Source organism: Cololabis saira, chromosome 13 (assembly GCF_033807715.1).
Source record: "Cololabis saira isolate AMF1-May2022 chromosome 13, fColSai1.1, whole genome shotgun sequence".
Classification (NCBI taxonomy): domain Eukaryota; kingdom Metazoa; phylum Chordata; class Actinopteri; order Beloniformes; family Belonidae; genus Cololabis; species Cololabis saira.
In genome coordinates this window covers 16985163-17005443 of record NC_084599.1, presented here as the reverse complement: position 1 = coordinate 17005443, position 20281 = coordinate 16985163, and the positions used below count along the sequence as shown (strand labels likewise).

General features: G+C 42.0%; 1 protein-coding gene across 5 annotated transcripts in view; it reads right to left on the bottom strand.

The window, feature by feature from the left end:
- Positions 1-280: 280 nt before the first annotated feature.
- Positions 281-20281, bottom strand: part of osbpl1a (oxysterol binding protein-like 1A) — a 31578-nt gene continuing 11577 nt past the window's right edge. For 4 of the 5 annotated variants that reach the window (XM_061738023.1, XM_061738025.1, XM_061738026.1 and 1 more), the window contains 22 exons: positions 20154-20221; positions 20015-20059; positions 17414-17487; positions 17169-17232; positions 16959-17060; positions 14818-14943; positions 14580-14661; positions 13746-13852; positions 9766-9928; positions 9029-9206; positions 7829-7904; positions 6019-6153; positions 5092-5189; positions 4692-4874; positions 4453-4560; positions 3717-3806; positions 2603-2729; positions 2360-2473; positions 2146-2269; positions 1973-2063; positions 1747-1767; positions 281-907 (listed from right to left, as the gene is read on the bottom strand). In XM_061738023.1, the coding sequence (XP_061594007.1) occupies positions 805-907; positions 1747-1767; positions 1973-2063; positions 2146-2269; positions 2360-2473; positions 2603-2729; positions 3717-3806; positions 4453-4560; positions 4692-4874; positions 5092-5189; positions 6019-6153; positions 7829-7904; positions 9029-9206; positions 9766-9928; positions 13746-13852; positions 14580-14661; positions 14818-14943; positions 16959-17060; positions 17169-17232; positions 17414-17487; positions 20015-20059; positions 20154-20221 (2279 nt within the window). In that variant the 3' untranslated portion in view covers positions 281-804. The remainder of the gene's footprint in view (positions 908-1746; positions 1768-1972; positions 2064-2145; positions 2270-2359; positions 2474-2602; positions 2730-3716; positions 3807-4452; positions 4561-4691; positions 4875-5091; positions 5190-6018; positions 6154-7828; positions 7905-9028; positions 9207-9765; positions 9929-13745; positions 13853-14579; positions 14662-14817; positions 14944-16958; positions 17061-17168; positions 17233-17413; positions 17488-20014; positions 20060-20153; positions 20222-20281) is intronic. The other variant, XM_061738024.1, reaches the window with a different exon arrangement.

The window sequence follows — 20281 nt, the reverse complement described above, 5'->3', positions numbered from 1 at the left end:
AACTTTGTAATCGTCCTAATAAATCTGGACTTGACTGTAGAACTAAATGATTAAAGAAAGAACAAGAATACAAATAAATGTCTTATTCAGATTTTTGGTAAACTACTTTGTAATGTCTATCTGGAGGTAAAGTAACTTAAAATTATAGTTTCTATTAAGCGACTTCATTTCCTCACGTTTTTAACTATCGGCTACATTTTTTTTTTGCAGAGTTCAATTTTTACGTAAAGTACCAAGCACAAGAGAAACAATATTTAAAAACAAAATCAATGACAGACAATTCTGAAATTCATTTTATGATTGGTATTCATACAGATAATACATAATACATTTTTTCCAAGCATGTTCTGGAGTAACTTTTTTTGCTTTTCAAGCCAAATTACACGAGGAGAACTGACGTGGATCCACATCAGCGTCTCATGAACTCAAATGTAGAGGAACTACCACAAACATGATGAGGTCACTGACGGTTGCCGGTGCAGAAAGCCTATATACAGATATACAGTTAAGAACATTTAAAAGAATGGAGATGTACACTAAAACTCTCAACCTCAGTCCAAAGTGCTAAAAATTCATGACGAACAGAAACAAAAATTGGTCTCAGTGGAAATGCAAATGATACATCTGAAAACTCTTTCAAACAAACAAATGATTAATAATGTTTCCTCACAGGAACTAGACAAAGGCCACACACTTACGTACATTTTTCTCACAGTTATTTCATTAAAAAAAAAAAAAAAGAAAAAAAGAGTTGATGCTCCTCCTTGTGGTGCAGGTGCTCTGCGTCCGTGCAGCAAACGGGCATCAGTAAATGTCTGGCAGGTGGCCGTACGTCCTGTCCCAGTATCCCTCAGAGAAGAGCCAGTCCTGGGAGCGGGTGTGGGGGTTCTGCCCCTGTTGAAACCACCTGGGAACAAACGGAGGCACATGCACATTCAGAGAGCCCGACAGCTGCCCACATGGAAGTGAAATAAATCAAAGAACAGAAGCGGTGAAGGACAGGAGGGCTTCATCTCAAGGTTGTGGGTAATTGTATGGGTGCTGGTAGATCTGGTTGTTTTCTTAACTGCAGTTAAGAGCTAAAAAATTGATGTGGAGAGCAGAAGCCTGGGCTGTTAGAGTCATGGCAATCACTGCCCACAATGTCACAGCTGACATGATGAACTCAAGATATTTCTTTCTCTCTCTTTTTCTCATCAACTTCATTTTCTGCTAGTAAGGAAACAGACACTTTAAAGTTAAAAATACACACTTATCAAGACTTTGAGCAACATGGATGAATTTCTGCGCATAAAAGACGGTGCATAAGGCATGTATTCACTTCTGCAACGGCAACAATATTGAAGAAACGTACACTTGGATTTCAGGGGAGCGTATGGCATCTTCTCTTTCAGACATCCAAACAGTTTTAACAAGACCACAATTAAAATCCACATAACATTACAGAGGCTGGGCTGAGGACGGCGAGGGGAAGGGTACTGGGTAGCATGTTAACAAATGAAATGAAGTCGATGAGAAAAAGCATCAAATATCTTGGATTCATACAGTTTGGAGCAAAAAAAAAGTTTCTTAAAGAAATACTATGCAAATTGTTTTTGAGATGGAGTTGTAACTTCATAGAAAGCAGGGAAAGAGTTACCGATAAGATTTACACTTAGATAGAAAGAAGGGTGTGGAAAGAATGTAGGGGCATATGACCACATCAAACACATCATGCGCATCAATCAAACGGTGAGCATCTCTAACCTCGGGCCCAGAGGAGGAGTCCTTAGCATCAAAGTGGAGATGCAGCAGAAGAACAAGAGAAGTGGGGATAAAATGAAGTTTAGCATTTCAAAGCAACAAAGTGTGAAACCCAACAAACAAAAGGTGTCAAATTGCTGCATTTAAGGAAGTAACTAGAGTTAACCGCAATAAGAAAAAAAATCCCAACAATATCTTCTTTGATGAAACTGCTGATGAAACAACTCACTTGCTCTTCCACTCCTCGTCAGCTTTGGAGCGGTTTTTACGAGCAGCTCTCTGTTTCTCTTCCAGCCTCTTTTTCTCCTCGCTTGCGAGGTCTGTTGGATTCGAAGCATGTTAGGTTTCAGGTTTCAGCGAGGCGAATGACCACAGGTTCACCACTGATATAGCAATCGTTACCGATGTCGCCGTTCTCCATGGCTCGTATGTCCGGCCGGAGCCTGCAGTCAGTCTGGGGGATGAGACCCTCCATCTCCTTGTGCAGCTCGTTCAGCTGCATCGCAAACGACGTGAAACTGTACATCTGTTGGTGCAGAATGGTTCTGAATGTTTAAATGTCATCATTCTTTTTTTGAGTTTGACAAAGAGCTGATGATGCGTGGATCAGTGGGACCTGGACAGAGTTGGCCGGCCTGGGTGCGATCCTCCACAGCAGCTGGCTGCCTGGAATCATCTCCACGGTGTCTGGAGCCGGCGAGGGAACGTCGTCCTGGTCCACACCGCAGTCCTGAACAAGCACCGCAGATGTCGCACGGTCAACTGAGCTCTCATTTACTCAAAGTGTGGATCTTGTTCAAGGTTTGACATCATTTGCGACGACTCAACAGTAAATTATTGGGATGGTCTTAATTCTTACCGCTTTGCTGGCTTTTTTTTCCTCAGCTCCCTTTTTGTCATGTTTCTTGTGAGATTCAAAGGCAGCTGGGTTCACAACGTACAGGCATTCGGTCCACTTCCCGTAGAGAGCACATACCTTCTTTTTGCTGTAACACACGCGCACAAACACACGTCTTCAGCCACAGATGTGAGAATTTATTTCAGTCTGTTTTGAGCCTGCAAAGCATCTGGGTGAGAAAACGTGTTGAAATCTGATGCAAGTGCTTCCACATGTGGGACATCTCTGGATGTAAGGGACAATTCCCAGAGAGGCAGCTTTTGTTTGTGAAGAACTTCTCATAGAAGCATTTCATAGGTCTGTCTGTCTGTCCATCTGTGGATATATGGACTCGTTCTAGCGGTGAGTCACTGGCTCTGCGTGAATCCGATGTTTGACTGAACTTACTCCTCTTTCTTCCAACAGTTTCCTGTGTTTTTCTATTCTTCCCATGTTTTTCTGTTTTGACTTTTATTTCTCCATCGGTGCACTTGCCCTCAAGGCCTGTTTATCACTGCGGCGATCTACAAACTGTATCAACTGTTTGTCTGCCTGGGAGAAGAAAGAAGCAGCGAAGGGCTTGTGTTCAGTAAGGTTGGTTTATTAATCTGTCATCAGGGTTATACGAAGACTACGGGGCCGCTCCACGGGTGAGAGATGAATGGCTGAAACTGTGGGTTGGATCCGGATCGCCCTCTTTGTGAGTGCCAGACTGCAGGTTCTGCTTTACAAACTGATCTCAAATTGCTTTCAGCAGCTTGTTGAATCACATTTGCTCTATTATATCAGTGAATGAGGGAATATGATCTGGAAACCCTCTGGTAGATGAAGTCGTAGATTGTCAATCACTGTTTTTCCATCTAATAATAAAGATTTTCTTTTTTCCCTTCCTGTAATTCCTGGTACTCGAGATGAGTGCATCCCAGAGTATGTTAAAATATGCAAAATGTCTTAAGCCTGTAATTATAGTACAATGTGCGCTGTAACTTTTAAATTCAAAGCTTAATTTGACATTTAAAGTTGAAGAAGTTATTTCAATCGTCATAAGGGAACAGAATAGCAGACAAGCAAAGACAACATTTACATCATACGGTACCTTTTATCAAGAATGTAACCTTCAACTTTATGCAGTTCTTTCCCAAAAAGTCCACATGGTTTGAAATTAAGACAGCACTTTTCACCGGTTCTGGGTAAAAAGAGAGAAAAACATATCACGCTGCTGATATTTGCTGGCTGAGTCAAACAGTCTCCTTCTTCAACTTCCTTTACACTTTAATCAACAGTCACGGGGAGAAATACCTGCATTTTTATTCTCTATTCATAAGGAAGTCTTAAAATAATTGTAAACGCTGACCAAAGAAAAACAATCTACATTATTTCTTTTAAGCGATGTACAGCATCTTGTTGAAGAAAGAAAGACGTGAGAGGGAATTTGTTTTAGTAAAGTCCTCTGATGGGTTAAATGAACCTGTTGTGATGAGACAAGTCATTCAGTGAGTCACGCACAGGAAAAAAACACTCTTAAGAGTTTTTATTTGTATAAATTAGCCTATGATGATGCACAAAAGAAAACTCTCTTGAACTTCGGGTTAAAGCCAGTGTCGGTGCTTTGTATCGGGTATTAACTGAGCTGCTCTCTATGAGACAGCGATAACGTATGCAGAACACGTTCTCTATTTGTTCTGTGTTATTTGATTTTAATGCCATGTGGCTTAATGAAACTAATTAATTCAGTCCTCAAGGACAATAATCCCTATGTTTTACTTAATTGAGGCAGGTTCAGTCTTCTATTTCTGTCCATAGTTGTGTAGCAACATTCAACTGCCGGCTACCTGTGGTTGATCACCTCCACATTTCCGTACTGCTCAATCCACAGCTGACCCACGATTATGTTGTGCACACAACAAGTAGGATTTGTCCATGTGTAGGCTTCATTGTACCTGCAAGAATAAATATATGATATAAATACAGTATTGTACAGATGGGAATAAACATTTACAAGCCACCCGTCCAACAGGTAAACTTTGATTAAGCTTATGATGTATTGTTTTTTTCATCTCAAGGCTCTTACTTGGGCAGCTCAAGCGTGATGGTGCCTTTCGGCTCCGCTTCCACACTCTTGCCCCAGAACTTAAGTTTTGGGTAGATGGATCCATGAAAAACAAAGTCTTGCTTCACCCCTTCAGCGTGGAAGGCGCTGACTGGAGGGTGGTGGCTTACCTGCTCCGAGATGAGCCTGAACCCCAGATCGTCTCTGGGAGCAAAAGAAAGTACCAGAATAGGAGTGAACGTGGCAGACGTGTGTGTTTGGTAGATTCGTGCAGTCAACAAAATACACATTAAATTGGAGCAGAGGCAGTAAAAGCATCCTGAGATGCTTGACAAAAGCTTTGGCACTTCAAAACTCAACAAAAATGGGTCTCCATTATTTTTTTTTCAGTAGGTGTTAGACGACGTGTGAGCCAACTCACCTGACCAGCTCATAGGTTTCTCCAAGCAGGGGGTTGAAGGGTTTACCCGTCCGCTCCCACTGGGAGGCCACCGCGGACACAGCGAACGCGGCCACACACTGCCAGCAGCGGAAAATAATGATAAATACTCCAAGCTGTCCATCAAAAGACCATTTTGCAATATATTAGAGGAAGAATAGCTAATCAGATTTAAAAAAAAAAAAAAAGTGTCAACACAGGTTTCATCTCTGCAGTGATTAGTGTAAATGCTCATGCATGTAATGGATCACAGCCTTATAATTAAGGAAGTCTGGTGGCTGTCAGAGAAACCAGGGACGGGTAAGGATTACTGCGAACAATGGATATCAGAGAGGAAGGAGAAGTTACAGATATAAATGAACAATCACTCATGTTTCCTCAGCACAGGTTTGTCATCACATATGATGGTTTAGGCAAAGCTAGAGGTGATATTGGAGACTTGATTATCGGAAAACAATCAGGCCCAAAAGATCATCTGCCTGGTTGTTGGTTGCATCATATACAGTACAAGACAACTACGCTACATTGATGTTGTCAGAAACACTGAAGGAGGTAAAGTAATTGTAAAATAAGCGAAATGTCAAGCAAAAGTGCCTTTAAACAAAGTGTTAAATACTGAGGGAGACCAAGGCACGGCCTAGGTTATACCACGGTTCTGACACGGTTTAAAAACTACAAAAGTCATCCGCCAAACTGTTAATGCAATGAGTTGTTATGGTGTTGACTATGTTGTGTGCATCATAGCAACCGTCACCCCAGACTGAGCTTTTATGTCTCTTAAAAGGTCATCATAGTTATTAGTAACCTTGAAAATACACCCCACATTTCCACAAAATTATTTCAGAAAACAGAAATTGCGCTTTAAGTAACTTGTACATGTGCTCTCGCGCATGTTGCAGCGCCGTCTACCTTCATCCTCTCGACAGAATCTGAGGACATGTTGGCCTGGTGGATGAGGTACGTGTGCTCCATGTACTCGGTCAGACGCTGCAAGAAACTGAGCGGCTCGTTGAAAATCACTGGCATGGTAATCTTGGAGAGCTCCTGGAGGAGACACGAGGAGGGAAAATGAGGGCCGAGATTTCATTTCAAGAGCAGAAGCCTTTCACGCAGCCACCCTCTGAAAGTGAAACATCAATGATGTGTGATGAAAAAGCTCAAGGCTATTTTTTCTTCTTTTTTTTTTTTGTCCAACATGCACAAATATGCATGTTGCTCTGAACAAAAGCCCTATTTACCCAATTCCCCTCTGGAACTACAAGAAAAGCTTCTCAAAATTTAATCTTCAAAAACAAGATTAACAAGAACAATAGTTTATTTTTTCTTTATATTCCAAACCAAGATTATGGCGCATTTAACCTTAAATCAGGATGAAAAGAAACAAATCCCACACAGTAACACTACACACACCGTCTCAACATTACATCACTTTTGCTTTTTTTCCCCACAGAAAACATTATTAAGCCAAAGTCAGCTGCTCTTTTGGCTCCTGGCTGCATTTCTGGAACAAGAATAATATGAGTTCAATGTTGATTTCACACTGACAACACATGACCCGAGTAACTCAGACGTGATGATGCTCAGCAGGTTTCCCTGCAGGGCAGGGATGGGGAAAAAAGGGTCAGCATTTCTTTCAAAATATGATAACAGTATTAAAATACCGCATATTTGTATTTTTGAAACACTTACACTTAATTCTAAAATCCTAAAAATAACAAAGTTTTTCTGTAGGTTTTTAAAAGTTGACATATAAACTGATTTACACATCCAGCAGTTGTGAAGCAGTTAGCAGTTTGCCATCTGCACCACGTTCTCCAGCTTTAAGACAACCGTCTCTCTGCTTTTTGCTGTTCAGCACATTGTTCACGTTGAAAGGATCTCACAGAAAACATGTGAGATGATCACAACAACTCTAAAACGACATTATATGGTGGTTATGTATCATGTGCTGAAGTTAAACGTCTGGAAAGTCAGCTTGCTCTGAAGTACTCCTTTTTTTTTTTTAAGACCAAGAGAACGGCACATTTGTGGGGAGAAGGGGTTGTTTTAATATCACATTTTCAGTTGGATGACCTTTAGTAGGATACAATTAAGTACTGGAATATGTTATCACAGAAAAGCACTTGAGTTTCGAGGTCAGCCCGCTGCATACTGTGGTGCCAACACGCAATTTTAACACGGTGTGGCATCACTACATAATGTGGAGTGAAAAAGTGCTTCTTATCTCATATTTCTGTCACTTTGCAGATAAAGACAACTCTACGGGAGGAGTAGGAGTTGTGGAACAAACAAGCTGAAACTTGCTTTTATATAATAGTCACTTTATCTCTTCTAATAATACTACAATTTTATAATTGGCTCTCAGCACAAGATAGATTGAAACTGATGACAGTTGTTTCTCTAGTACTTGTACATAAAACATTGGAAATGTTGCGATAGCACCTATTGCTGGACGGGTGTCCCCACAAAGATGATCTTGAAGGAGAACAGTGACCTCAGCGTAATCAAGTTATTACTCTAAAAGCCAAAAAAATCCATCTTACTGTGACCCAGCAGAAAATTGAGAGGATCATCAAACTAGCGGATATTGGAATTGGAATCGTACATTTCTTTTGAAAAAGTCAATATTCATCCAAAAACATCAACACTGCAGTGAAGCAGAGAACTTGATGCGTTCCCTCTGACAGGGTTAAGAAAATCACTCCAACACTGTTCTCACCATTCCAATGCAGTTCCTCAAGATACTCCAGATGCTGAAGTCATTCCTTGAAAACATTGGCGCAGGTAAGCTTGTCCTGAAAGAACACATGATTATGTACGCTTTTAAAAGGCGTATTTAACGCATTTACTTTGTGCTTAAAAAAAACAAGACAGTATATTAGAATTATTAGATCAAAAATAGAAGTTGCACATGCCACTTCAAGTGAATAAAGTTAACATAAATAAGCAATAAATATGACAGACTGGAGCAACTAAACTAACGACATGCGGATAAGTGACCATGACGTGCACTTGTCAGACACCTGAAAGCATCGAAGACCGTGTAGTTTGTCCTACATGTGTGCAGGTTAGAGTTTGGATACTCAACCTAAAAGTAGGTTAGTACACAGTAGCACGCCTGCCGATAGGGGGGGACAAACGGGTCTGTTGTCCCGGGCCCAGGGTAGGGGGGGGGCCCAGAACTTGAAAAAAAAAAAAAAAAAAAAAAAAAAAAATTCTCATTAAATTATGGAATAATTTTTCAAAATGTTACAAAATATGCCTATTTGTGGAAAAAATATGTAGTATTTGAGCTACATAAAAGCTTGTTATTTGTTTTCTTCCTAATTGTCCTTGTGGTCAAGAACCCCCAACACAAAAATGGTTTGGCCAAAATTTGATGTTATCATTTAATTCAACCATTAGAATGGTCAAAATGTCCGGTCAGCACAAGTCCGGTGCTCAGAAAAGAAGAGAAAAGAGAAGAAGAGAAGAAGAAAATAGAGGCCTCAGAGATTCTGTACACAAATATTTTAAAAAGTGTGGTGACGGTGAAGCTGGAATTGATAAAGCAATTAAACCATGAGATCACCCTGCAGACAGATTGATGCATTACACTGTGACCTTATCAATATTTAACAGTGTCGACACAGAGCTCAGCACCGCCAATTCAACTCCTACCCGCGCCTTTACCGGGCCGCCCCGCTCTAAATTATTCACACTACGAAGTGGAAAGACCTGAGGGAGGACAGGAAAACAAAATATCACCAAGACAACACAACACCCGTCGTACAGCAGGTAGTGCTGTCTCTGCGCCAATAACGGACCGATATGAGGAGACGGGCCCGTTGCCGGGTTCCTTCCTCTCTAAACCGGAGATAACAGGGACGAGGGTGAGTGGCCAATTTAGGAGACGGTGGGGGCCCAATGCACTGCTGACCTATGTTTTGTAATCCCGTTGGGTTGAGTCTCATCTCCGTCTCCATGGCGATCCCCCTGCAACATGCTGGCGGTGCGGCTGCTCAGCACGACGGAGCCTTCGTCGTCCTCCTCCTCCTCAAAGGAACGGCTGGCCACCGTCTCAAAGCCGCTCAGGGAAGAGAAGTCTGAGCCTGATTCTGGCAGAGATGGACACGTGGCGACAACTCAGAATACGTTTCACATTTGTACATGTGTATATATATATATATATATATATATATATGTATATATATATATATATATATATATATATATATATATATATATATATATATATATATAAAAAACACAAACATGTATATATACACAGAGAGACAGACAGACAGACAGACATGAAAATAAGCTCTGCTTGATTAATGATTCATTTTGAAAGTATACGTTCAACAACAGTTAAACTGTTGAGCTATGTTACTGTTTCATTTTATTCAGCTGTGATGCATTGTAATCAGCTTTAAGGATGAAGTATCTGTGCTTATACTTCATCCTTAAAACCGGTTACAAAAGTTGAAACATACAGTACAACCAATGAACATTTGAGGCCAGTGAGGAGCAGCAAACATACCGACGCCATTCACCGGCAGGAAAAACCTTTCCGGCGTCCTGCAGGTGACGGAGAGGACGGCGGGCGTGAACCCGTGAGCTCGTCCCAAGTTCACGCTCGTGTCCCGAGTGTGTTTTGAAAACACGTCAACTCACCAGACACGGCGTCGTGGAACTCATCCTCGCTGAGGGCACTCCGTGGTGAAGACCTCTTGACGATGGACTGCTCAAGTTCGTGGTGCTCCGTGGCGAGAGTCTGCAGCGCTTGGGAGAGGATCTTATTCTTCTCTACCTCCTGCTCCAATTTCAGACTGCGCACCTGAGCTCGCCAACCACACAAACAACAAACAACACACACAAGCATGCACACATACACACACACACACACACAAAGACACACAGACCAAAGGGGAACAGACTAATCACTCACAGACAAACTGACATGGTTTCTAGCCTGTGAATTCAAAAACCACTAATTGAAGATGCGTGAACGCTCTCATGGCAACCAACATTTTATTCCAAGTCACATTTCAAATGTGAGACAAATAAGCAGGACTCTTTTGGCAGGCTGTGATGGCAGAGGGTCAGAAAATAAACAGCATTTTGACTGCTCTGTCCTCTCACTATCAGACCCACGGAGAGACAGTGAGATGCAGCTGAGAGGAACCTGCCATGTTTTCCTGCAACGGAGCGCAGCTGGCTGGATGTTGCAGTCTCGAATGGCCCGCTGGAGAACATGATTCTGCAGAGAGGAGGGGATCAGGTGACGGCTAACGGACTCTGAATAAACTAGAGGCTTAACCTCTCTTGTACACAAAATATTACAGTTGATTACGGCGTTGTATGGAGCCTTTACAAAAAAAAAAAATGAATGTTTCCTTTGCCTTTGACAAACTAACAGTACATTACTTCAGATGGTGATCACTGACAAGACAGCCAGAGAAGCAAAGGGAATGACAGAAAGTTACCATCCACGTGAAACGATTCAACGAGATGAGAGGAGTGAAAGCGCAGCTTAATGACAGACTGCAGATCACTTGATACTCCTCTAGTATGATGAACATAATTTCCAGCTGCTGGTGCTCAATTGCAGAGCTGCAAGCCATTCAGTACCATCCTTCCTCCACTGCCTGCTTCGTTCAGAGAGTAAATTATCATGTGGTGACCGACCGTGCCATACTATATATTTGTTCAATTTCCCCATTGAGACTGGAGGTATTCATGGTGAGCTCTGAGATCCCGTGAGCCTTCTATTGTGAGCTCCTCCGCTGCAGATCGAAGTCAAAAAGGGCTGCGCAGCTGAGTGATCGAGGCCGAGCTCTGATTCTGATGTAACCGCTGAAAAGACTGGACCGACGCTGAACCCAGAATGTTTCCGGTAACCTCTGCTTCACAGCAGGGCCGTCTCCTCAAAGGATCCCAGAGGGATGCAACTGCCTTGTTTGACTAGGATAAGAAGCTGCGTTAGGAGGGATGAGGACTGAAAATCAAGGCGTTCTTATTTCTCACCAAACATATAGCGATTTGAATAATTTAGATACGATATCTTCCACTGCCCGTATTTTATTTGATTGTGTTTTGTACCAAACGGCACATAATCATAATGTCATGCATAAAAAGACTGTATCTGTGCATTATCATGTAAAGGTGATTATTCCTGAATTTACATATCCATCAGCTCAAGAGCGCATTCATCACAGCAGAGCATCAAAAGCAGCAGCACAACCACACTTCCACCAATCAGACGTCACCAGTGACTAATTCTCCTTCTGATGTGATGTTCAGATTTGAATCTCGTCCAGAACGTGCAGAAATTATCTCCTGCAGTGACACTCACTAATGCCGGTTAAAAACTTAAAAAAAGAACCAGATCTTCAATGCTGAGGAACAGCGTTACAGTCAACGTACATCGAAGAACTTCTGATTAGGATGGAAATCTGACATGCACTGTTTGATATTTGATGGAAAGGATATGCATAATTGGTAAGAAATGTAGATTCAGCAGATTCTAGCATACTGTGAATTTCTTTCTTTCTTTTCTTTTTTTTTTTTTTACAAAACAGTCCCTACAGCTACTTAGTTTACTCTCTACGTATCTCGGTTCACATCATTATTTTTTTTTCTTTCATACTCTCCCTGCAGACAAACACTTACTCTTGTCAACACTAAAGCGCAAGCACACAAACACACTTATCATTTAGTTTTACTGTAAATGCAGCTGAAAAACTAGTAGTGGGAAATATGAATGTATGCTGTGTCTGGGGGACAGGAGCTTGTAACCTTAGTATGCATCAACTACTTCTTGTCTCATTCAAAACAAAGAATTAAAGTGGTTCCTCTGGATTTGACTTTGATTACCAGGAGTTAGTATGTTAATATGTGACAGCCAGACTAGTATCAGCAAAAGACGTAAAAAAATGCTGAGCAGTGAAGTAGGGACTTTGATGAATGATTGTTGCTGGTTTGGGAGTAAAAACGTGTTATTCAAGGTGGTGTTGGCAATCATTTTGTTTTGAATTGTTTTTTCAAGCACTATGAGTCATGGGCCACCCCTACACACAGTGATTGGTTTGGTACGTTCTGTACCAGAGTAAATGGCCATGAACGGCAGAGATATCTAAGTATCAGTATAGTTATATTCCTTTATCCCAGCCAATTCAATGATTCAAATCTCCTCCAGAACTAACTATTTTAGCATTTGTTGTCTTTTTTTAAAGGGGACCTATTATGAAAAACACGTTTTTTCTTGCTTTAACATATATAAAGTGGTCTCCCCTCAGCCTGCCAACTCAGAGAAGGAGGAAAGCAACCAAATTCTGCAGTGTCTGTACAGCCGCCCGGATGAGCCATCCAGTAAGATGTGGCTTCTACGAGCCGTTCAGATTCTGCTCCCGTCGTTAAGTAACAACGGGAGCTATTTACATCAGTTGGCCTCCGATGCGTGAAACCACGCTCACAACTAACTCTGCCGGCCGGAGCTTCCACCATTTTTTCGTAGCGGTGTATCGATCATTCAGGCAGCCAATCAGCACAGAGCCTCATTATCATAGCCCCGCCCACTCAGAATCCCACATAGATAATGAGGTTAGAGAATGGGAAGATAAAGACATGGCTCAGAGGCTGAATTTCTAATTTATTTAGCAAAAACAATCAAAAGCTACATCAACTTAAAGCAACCCGCATGAAATTTAGCAAGTGTTAGCTCAGCGGGTCCCTCTAGGGACATGGAGGCTACGCCGCCTTCCTTTGGCTGTATAAAATGTACTCTTGTTGAGTCTCTGGCTTCCTCGCTCTGGATGTTCTTGCCTCTCTCAACCATAACTTGCCTCGGGTCTCTTAGCTGGCCCTGCCACGATCTTGGGTGTTATTCTCATTAATGTAAGCTTGTTCTAGTCTAAAACATGCGTGAGAATGGATATTTCTCTCAGTGGGAGTCATTCATAACATCAGGAAGGTTTCCCCCACTTAACACCAAAAACTTCTTTTTACATGGATCAAATTCTTCACCACGGGGATAAAGTGATATATGAAATATAATATTTTGTTATAAAAGCAATAACTGAGCTCAACATTTGTTGTGCCATGAGGGGGTGGTGTGTGTGTGTGTGTGTGTGTGTGTGTGTGTGTGTGTGTGTGTGTGTGTGTGTGTGTGTGTGTGTGTGGAGTGGGGTGTTATCCATGCAATGAGTCCTTATATTATAATCAGAGCTACTGAATCACACAGAACAAAATCTAACAACTCGTAATCATCTTACTCATAGAAAGTGTGATCCGTGTCAGCCCGTTCTCATGCAGGATGTCGCGGTCTTACGTCTAGAGAAACACCTCAACATAAGCGAGGCTAACAAATAGGAAAGATGCTCTTGATTACACTATTCAAACTTGGCATTTGCTGAGCAGTCGGGTTCGCACAAATCACAAAGAAACATATCATCATCCCGAGCCTTGTGGTCATCGCCGAGACTTTCGGGATAAACTTCAAAACAAACAATAAACTGAAGCTTTTAAACTGTCGCAGAAATCCCTTTCAACATGTTCAGACATGTAATTGTTTTTTTATGCCAGTGAATTTATGTAAAAGCTTGCTACAAATGAAAATTCCAGGCCCAACACCCGGATCCGTCCCTGACACCTACCCCGTCTTGTCTGGAGAAGAGGCCGAGACAGACACTGAGGTGAGAGCACGTCTCTTTGGACAACTCGCCAATCTCCTGGAGTCTCTGCAGACCGGCTGGAGGAAATCCTGAGGTGACCAAACACAAGCTCATTCAGGAAATGAAAAAGTAACACACATTTATATGTTTTGTTCAAGTTCAAGTTTTGTTCATAGTCTTAAAAAAGCCCCAACCAAAAATAGATGACATTCTTAATTAGGGGTATTTCAGATGTTTTTCAGCACTGTGCACGAACTGTTTAATTACGCTTCTTAGAGGATTTCATTTACACGTCTCGAATGATTCATAGTGATTAAGTTTCACTTTTACATGCAGATGGTTGAACAAAAAGGAAAACTTGAGCAGATGACTTGAGGAACACAACAAATGTAGATGTTTTCAGATAGGTTAAGTGCATCCACTTTTATGCAGAGATGAAACACTTCTTTCAAGACGGTAGTTATCTCCACCAGCGTGATCCTGCTTCCACTCCATAGTTTAATTAACATGAAAATGGAAATTATATGCTTTGGCCTTTGCAGTCATCAGTTTTAAACCCAATCTAACACCTTTGGGAAACTTGGCGATACATGTTAAGCAGCACCCTACCATCATTATCCAACCGCAGGAAGAAGGAAGGAATATATCTAAAAAGAATACTGCTCATATACTAAAGTGAGGCCCAGAGACTTGAAAAGTCAGTACAAAGATATATTTAATATCTTTCTTCTTACTGCCCATGAGGCAACTCTATTACCAGGAGCATATAATAATGTAGAGGAGGGATCAAAAAAAAAAGAAGAAGAAAGGGTTTACGTTCTGACAGCCCATCATGTTTGAGAGAGGACAGGAAGGCCGCCACCTCCTTCTCCAGCCTCTTCTGGCTGACCTCGGCTGCCTGGTAATTGAAAGAGACGTGAGTGGAATGCTGATGAACGAAAGCAGCGCTCGGTGCCAGAAGGCAGCGCTGGGTTTCTAAACCAGAGACATTTACAAACACCATTGTGCCAGCATGCTAATCAAGTCTTTTTTTTTTTTTTTTTCTGATATCCACCTGTAGCGAGTCGGTCAGCTCCCCAAGTGACATCACTTCCTCCTCCTCTTCCTCCTCGCTGCCCTGCTCTTGGGAGCAATAGTGTGTGCTGTAAGCTGTGTGCTCTTCCAACGCATCAAGCCATGCCTGAAAGTGGAAAAAAAAATACACAAGAAGTTAATAGGAAACCAGAAAAACATCATCAGAAGGAATTGTGACATTGCATTAATTTTCCATTCCTGTTTCATCCTCCTCAGGTGGGGAACACTCTTTTTTCCAGTCCGCCATGGTAATAAAACAAGCAAACCTGCCAAGAAGCTTCTGGCAGGTTTCATCACCGAGCCATCGAGTCTGTGCTGTACGGAGCTAGAACAGTCTCAATATTCACAAATGCACAGGACTCTTCACAGGGGCGTAGAACAAGGACAAGAAATCATCCTGTGCATTTGTGAATATTGAGCCTGTTCTAGCTCCATAGTGCTGACCCACTGTGTGTCAGAGTGGTTCACCAGCTGCACCAAAATCTGCTGAGAAACTCCTGCAGATAACCAGATATCTCCACAGATAGCAACACTACATGGACTTAACAAGTTACTACTTAAAGGAGCTTGAGGCCAGATTGAGGCAGAATTTATGAAAAAAATTCTTATACGTTTTAATTTTTCTAGTAATAATGTCAGATGAAGCGTTCCAAACCCAAAAGAATGAGCCCTCTAGAGTATCTGTCCGTTGCCTTGAACAGGCTGTGTGCTGCAAAATGTGCTGCAATTCGGGCCCAAATTTCCCGCGCTGTCCTGCGGATGTGACGTCACATGACGCTGCATGCGCGTTCTCCCCGTTCTCCCGTGCCGGTTTCGCTGTTGGTTGCAGTACCCCCGGCGGCCATCGTGGTGAAGGGTGGCGCTAGAGAGTCTCATTTCTTAAAAGGAGCCTCAAGCTCCTTTAACAGTAATAACTTGATAAAATGATTTTCTCTGTGAAGCTACCAGACAGTAGGCAGACATCGTCAGCATCCTACTTTTCTTTACATCCACTTCATTCATGTTTGAAGACATTCATTTACATACCGCTGTCATATTGCCGCAACCATTCTGGGTCTTTTATTACATAGTAATAAAAGTGAACTTTGTTAGGGAACAAAACCCGGTAAATCAAAGATGTTTTAAGGGACGGATGAAATATGCATTGGCAGCAAAATGGCCTCAACAAAATAAGTTGTCATTTTAAGCCTTTTCCACACAGACAAGAGGAGGGAATGTTATCTTTTAGTTTGTGTGTTTAAAAAGTCTAAAAAAAAATGTTAATACTGGCATCTGTGTTTGGTTCCTGCCAGCTTGTTAGAAGTCATCTACAGAAGTTGCTCAAACTATTCTCAGTAAACGAGCACAGAACTGACACATTATGATAAATCTGTGGTCAACGTGTAGGGACTTGTGATGTGAAGGTGTCACAAGTGAAGGTGGCAGCGACACATACAAACAGTCCATTTCATACCCTTTTACACAGAAAAACAGTTGAGATGACCTCTGTAGGCACCCCATCCAGACTGGCACTGAAGTGGAATGACATTTCTTGTCAGAAGCTTAAAAAAGCAATTTATGTTTGTCATAGCTCCGCTGCCCCCTCTGCTAACATTAAATGACATTTTGCTGCAGACACATATTCGGTTGTAACTCATAACTTCTTCATGTGGTCCCTAATGAAAGTTTACTCACCTTACCGTCTAATAATGGACCCAACTCTGAAATGTTCAGTCCCACCGGATCATTGCTTTTCACAGACTTTTACTCAGAGTTCAGTTTAAGAGCACTTTAGCTTTATTTTTCTGAGCTGAAGCCTGCATCCAACTCTTACGTACACTGTGTGTTAAGACTTTGCTGTGGAAAACGCTGGTTTGCTGCAGAGCAGAAGGTTCTGTGGTCTTCATTTAATGACTGTCTATCTGTAAGGACTTCACATGGGAGACCTTTTTAGACATCTGTCAAAAAGGGACTTTATTATTGCCAATAAAAAAAGCTACTTTGGATGTTTACATATTTGTCAAATTATGTAAAAAAAAAAGCAGATGAGATCTTTAAAATGTATGTTTGATGCTGAGCAGTTTTCCTGCTGGGATTGATGACGTTTTCCTCATCTTGATTTCAGCCAGAACAAACACTTACCTTCCTGGTTGCCTCTGGGTTAGTTTTAGGTGATACTTTGAAGTGATGTACACTGTCATCGAAGCACTTGAGGGTAAAAAAGCAATTGTCTTTGGCTTGTATCTGTAAAATGGGCAGAGCAGAGACATTTCTTTAAGCATAAATTACTCAAGCACAGATTATTCAACTCATGGTGAAAAAGGAAAGTGCAGCTCTTCAGCTTTTACCTACCAAACACTGAGCATTTGTGAGGGACTTGCAGCCTTGCCGTCTGACACCGGCATCAGCATCTGACCTTCGTACGACAGAGAGACAGAAGCTAGGTGTTTACTCTGAAGTCTCCGTGAACAGAAAATGAATATCTGAGAAGATAGAGTCCATCTATTTTTAGCTAATCTTTCTATCTGACGCTGCCATCTCTTCACAAGCCCCACTCAAGGAGTACAGCCAAGGTGAGAGGTGAGAGGTGCACCTACTGTTTGGAGTACCACGATAAAACCCCATCCTGAAGGACGGCCCAGTAGGAACGCCATCCAAAGAATCTGGAGCTCTGTGTGGTGACACAAATGGGGAAAATCAGCCGTTGCATTTTTAGTGGTTTTTAATGTTGTTGTCTGTGCAGCTTTCAGAGGTCTCTGAGAGAAAGATAGATCTGAGATGCTTGGAAATACAGTACTTGGTAACATGGGTTCCTTATAGAAATATAGACATTAATAACATGGTGGTTCTTTCTAAAAGGAGCAGGTAGTATGAAATACTGCTGTTTCAAGATACAGACACAAAAGCTGCATCCTCCATGAAGGGGTTAGCGACATCCCGGGTTTGTTTCCTACATTAACTAATAAGCTTAGAGGGTCATAAGAAAAGCGGGGGTCACATAAAAGCTAACATAATTAATTCTGCCAGTTGAAAAGAGCACAGATAAACATCCAAGAGGTAATTACAAATGGGATTATTTTCAGCTGTGGAAAAAAACACATTTTGATCCAGTTGTGTGAAAATGGCTAAAGTGAGCTGAAAGAGCAGTGTTGACCAGCATGCCACACAGTGAAGTGATGTGTTTACAACACAAATACAGTTGGATTTGTGCCCTTGAAGGTTTTGTAATGAATGTTTTTTTTAGATCCAATTGCTGCTTGTACTGTGTGTGTGTGCAGGTTTGCTGCTAGTCACGACTGATCCTGTAGTTCCTCTCATGCACTACTCTGGAGGGTAGTGCAGTATTTTGGGTGTATGCCATTTCAGATATTCATCCCATTCTCAAGCAGGACTCTATAAAAGGTGTCAATGTCATGCACACCTGCTTGCTCTTAACACAAGCAGCTGAAGGGAGAAATAAAGGAAAATATTCTGCATTTCAAAACAGGGTGAGTCACAGACTGAGGAATTGGGTTTTTCCCATAACCTGGTCTTCGGGGAAGGTACTGGCTGGTATGACAATTTTAAGTATTTTAGTATTTAGTATTTTAACTACATTACTACAAGTTTAAGATAATCACATGATGCACACTGCATTTTCTGTCATACACACACTGGGGAAGAAGTGACCACAAGCCCTGCAACTACCACCATCTTTGGCCCTGGTAATGAACAAAAATGTTACATAGTAGAAGTTTGTGAAACTCTTCCCTACAGTCATGTGAAAAATAAAGTACACCCCCTTTCAATGAGAAGATCAGAACATAATAAAATCAATCATTAATGCATGATGTCCTCCTAAATCCCAGAAACCTGCAAAGCAGCAGTGACTCAGTATCACTGTCTGGGATTTGGGAAGAATGCAGATCTGAGGTGAACAAGATCAGCTCTGGGGATTCACTTAATCAAGGAAAGAGGTGGGGGTGCAGCACATCAGGAAGAAGGAGCGATCCATTCTGACACCTGGATGATGGTGAAACATGTGGGTCAACTTGTTTTAGTTCAATGTTTTAAGTCCAATGTTTTTAAAATAAAATCCTTTTTAGAAGAACTTTCTATATATAAATTAATCTCCACAGACATGTGGGTCAACTTGGACTAAAAACTCCACTTCTTCTTCACCAGATCAAAAGAACGACATTACACCCCGTCCTGTCCTGTAGTCCGGTGGTTCTCAACCCCAGTCCTCAAGTTCCCCTGCTCTGCATGTTTTAGATGCTCCCCCGCTTCAGCACACCGTGGTACAAGTAGTTGTGCAGACTTGTGCAGACCTTGATGACAAACTCATGAGGCCCGTTAATTAGAATCAGGTGAGTTGTTGCCAGGCAACGCCTAAAACATGCAGAGCAGGGTACACGAGGACCAGGACTGAGAACCGCTGCCAGAAAGGCAGAGCTCACCATTACATGGTGGAAAAGGCACCGAGACGGTGTCCGAGGTAGAAAGAGAAGTGCAGGAAGGTATCTGCGGCAGGGACAGAACCGGGCTGTGGAAGCGGGCTGCAGAGGCTTCATGGGAAAAATCAGAATGACTGGATCCAAGCAGAGGAAAGCTCTCAAGGTGCTGGCTGAGGAGGTCCAGGAAGGCAGCTTCTGAAAAGGCTGAAAAGAAACCAGTAGAAGTGGGACAAGGATCTTAGGAGCAACTGCTGGGAGAAGTAAAGCTCCATCCTTGCCAGTGCTCCAACACCTGGAGGTGTTCAGGCATCAAACGGACAAAACATGCGTGAGCGGTGGTTCCCAGCAGACAACCCTGAAGCTGGACTGATGGCAAACTCAAAAATCTGGCAGTATAACACTCAGAGAAAAGGCAAAAAGTCCAAAAGTGACACCTCAGACTTCACAGGTCTCGGTTACCACGTTCAATGTTAACATTCATGATTTAGAAGAAGCCTTAATAAAAACCTGACAGGGCTGTCAAGAGAAAGCCTCTTCTGTCTAAACGCAGCTCTGGGTGGTAAAGATGCATGTAATGAAACTACAGCACTTCTGGAACAATATCAACGGTCAAGCACAGGGGAAGAGGGGTAATGATTTGGTTTTCCAGAGTCACACGTGGTCCGTCCCCACTTCAGCCGTGAAGCCGATGACTTTTATGAAGTCACAGTTTTGAAAAAAAGAAATCAGAAAGCATTCAAAAGCCAAAAAAAGCGTTCTTGCCTTATAGAGGAGTCCTTCATACTTCTTGACATGTCGGGTCAAACCCTGCAGAGCATACAGTTGACAAACCAATCAATAAACAGAAGAAAAAAACTAATCTTAATAACTTTGCGAAGCTTCACATCTGAGGGAAACCCACTCGATGGATGCTGCCTTCAAGGAACTGCTGCATTGTCGTGTCACTGGCCAGGTCAAGCGCTGTTTGGCCTGTAAGATATGAGTACACGACACAAATGGAAAATGTATGAAGAAGGAAGAAAACAGGTT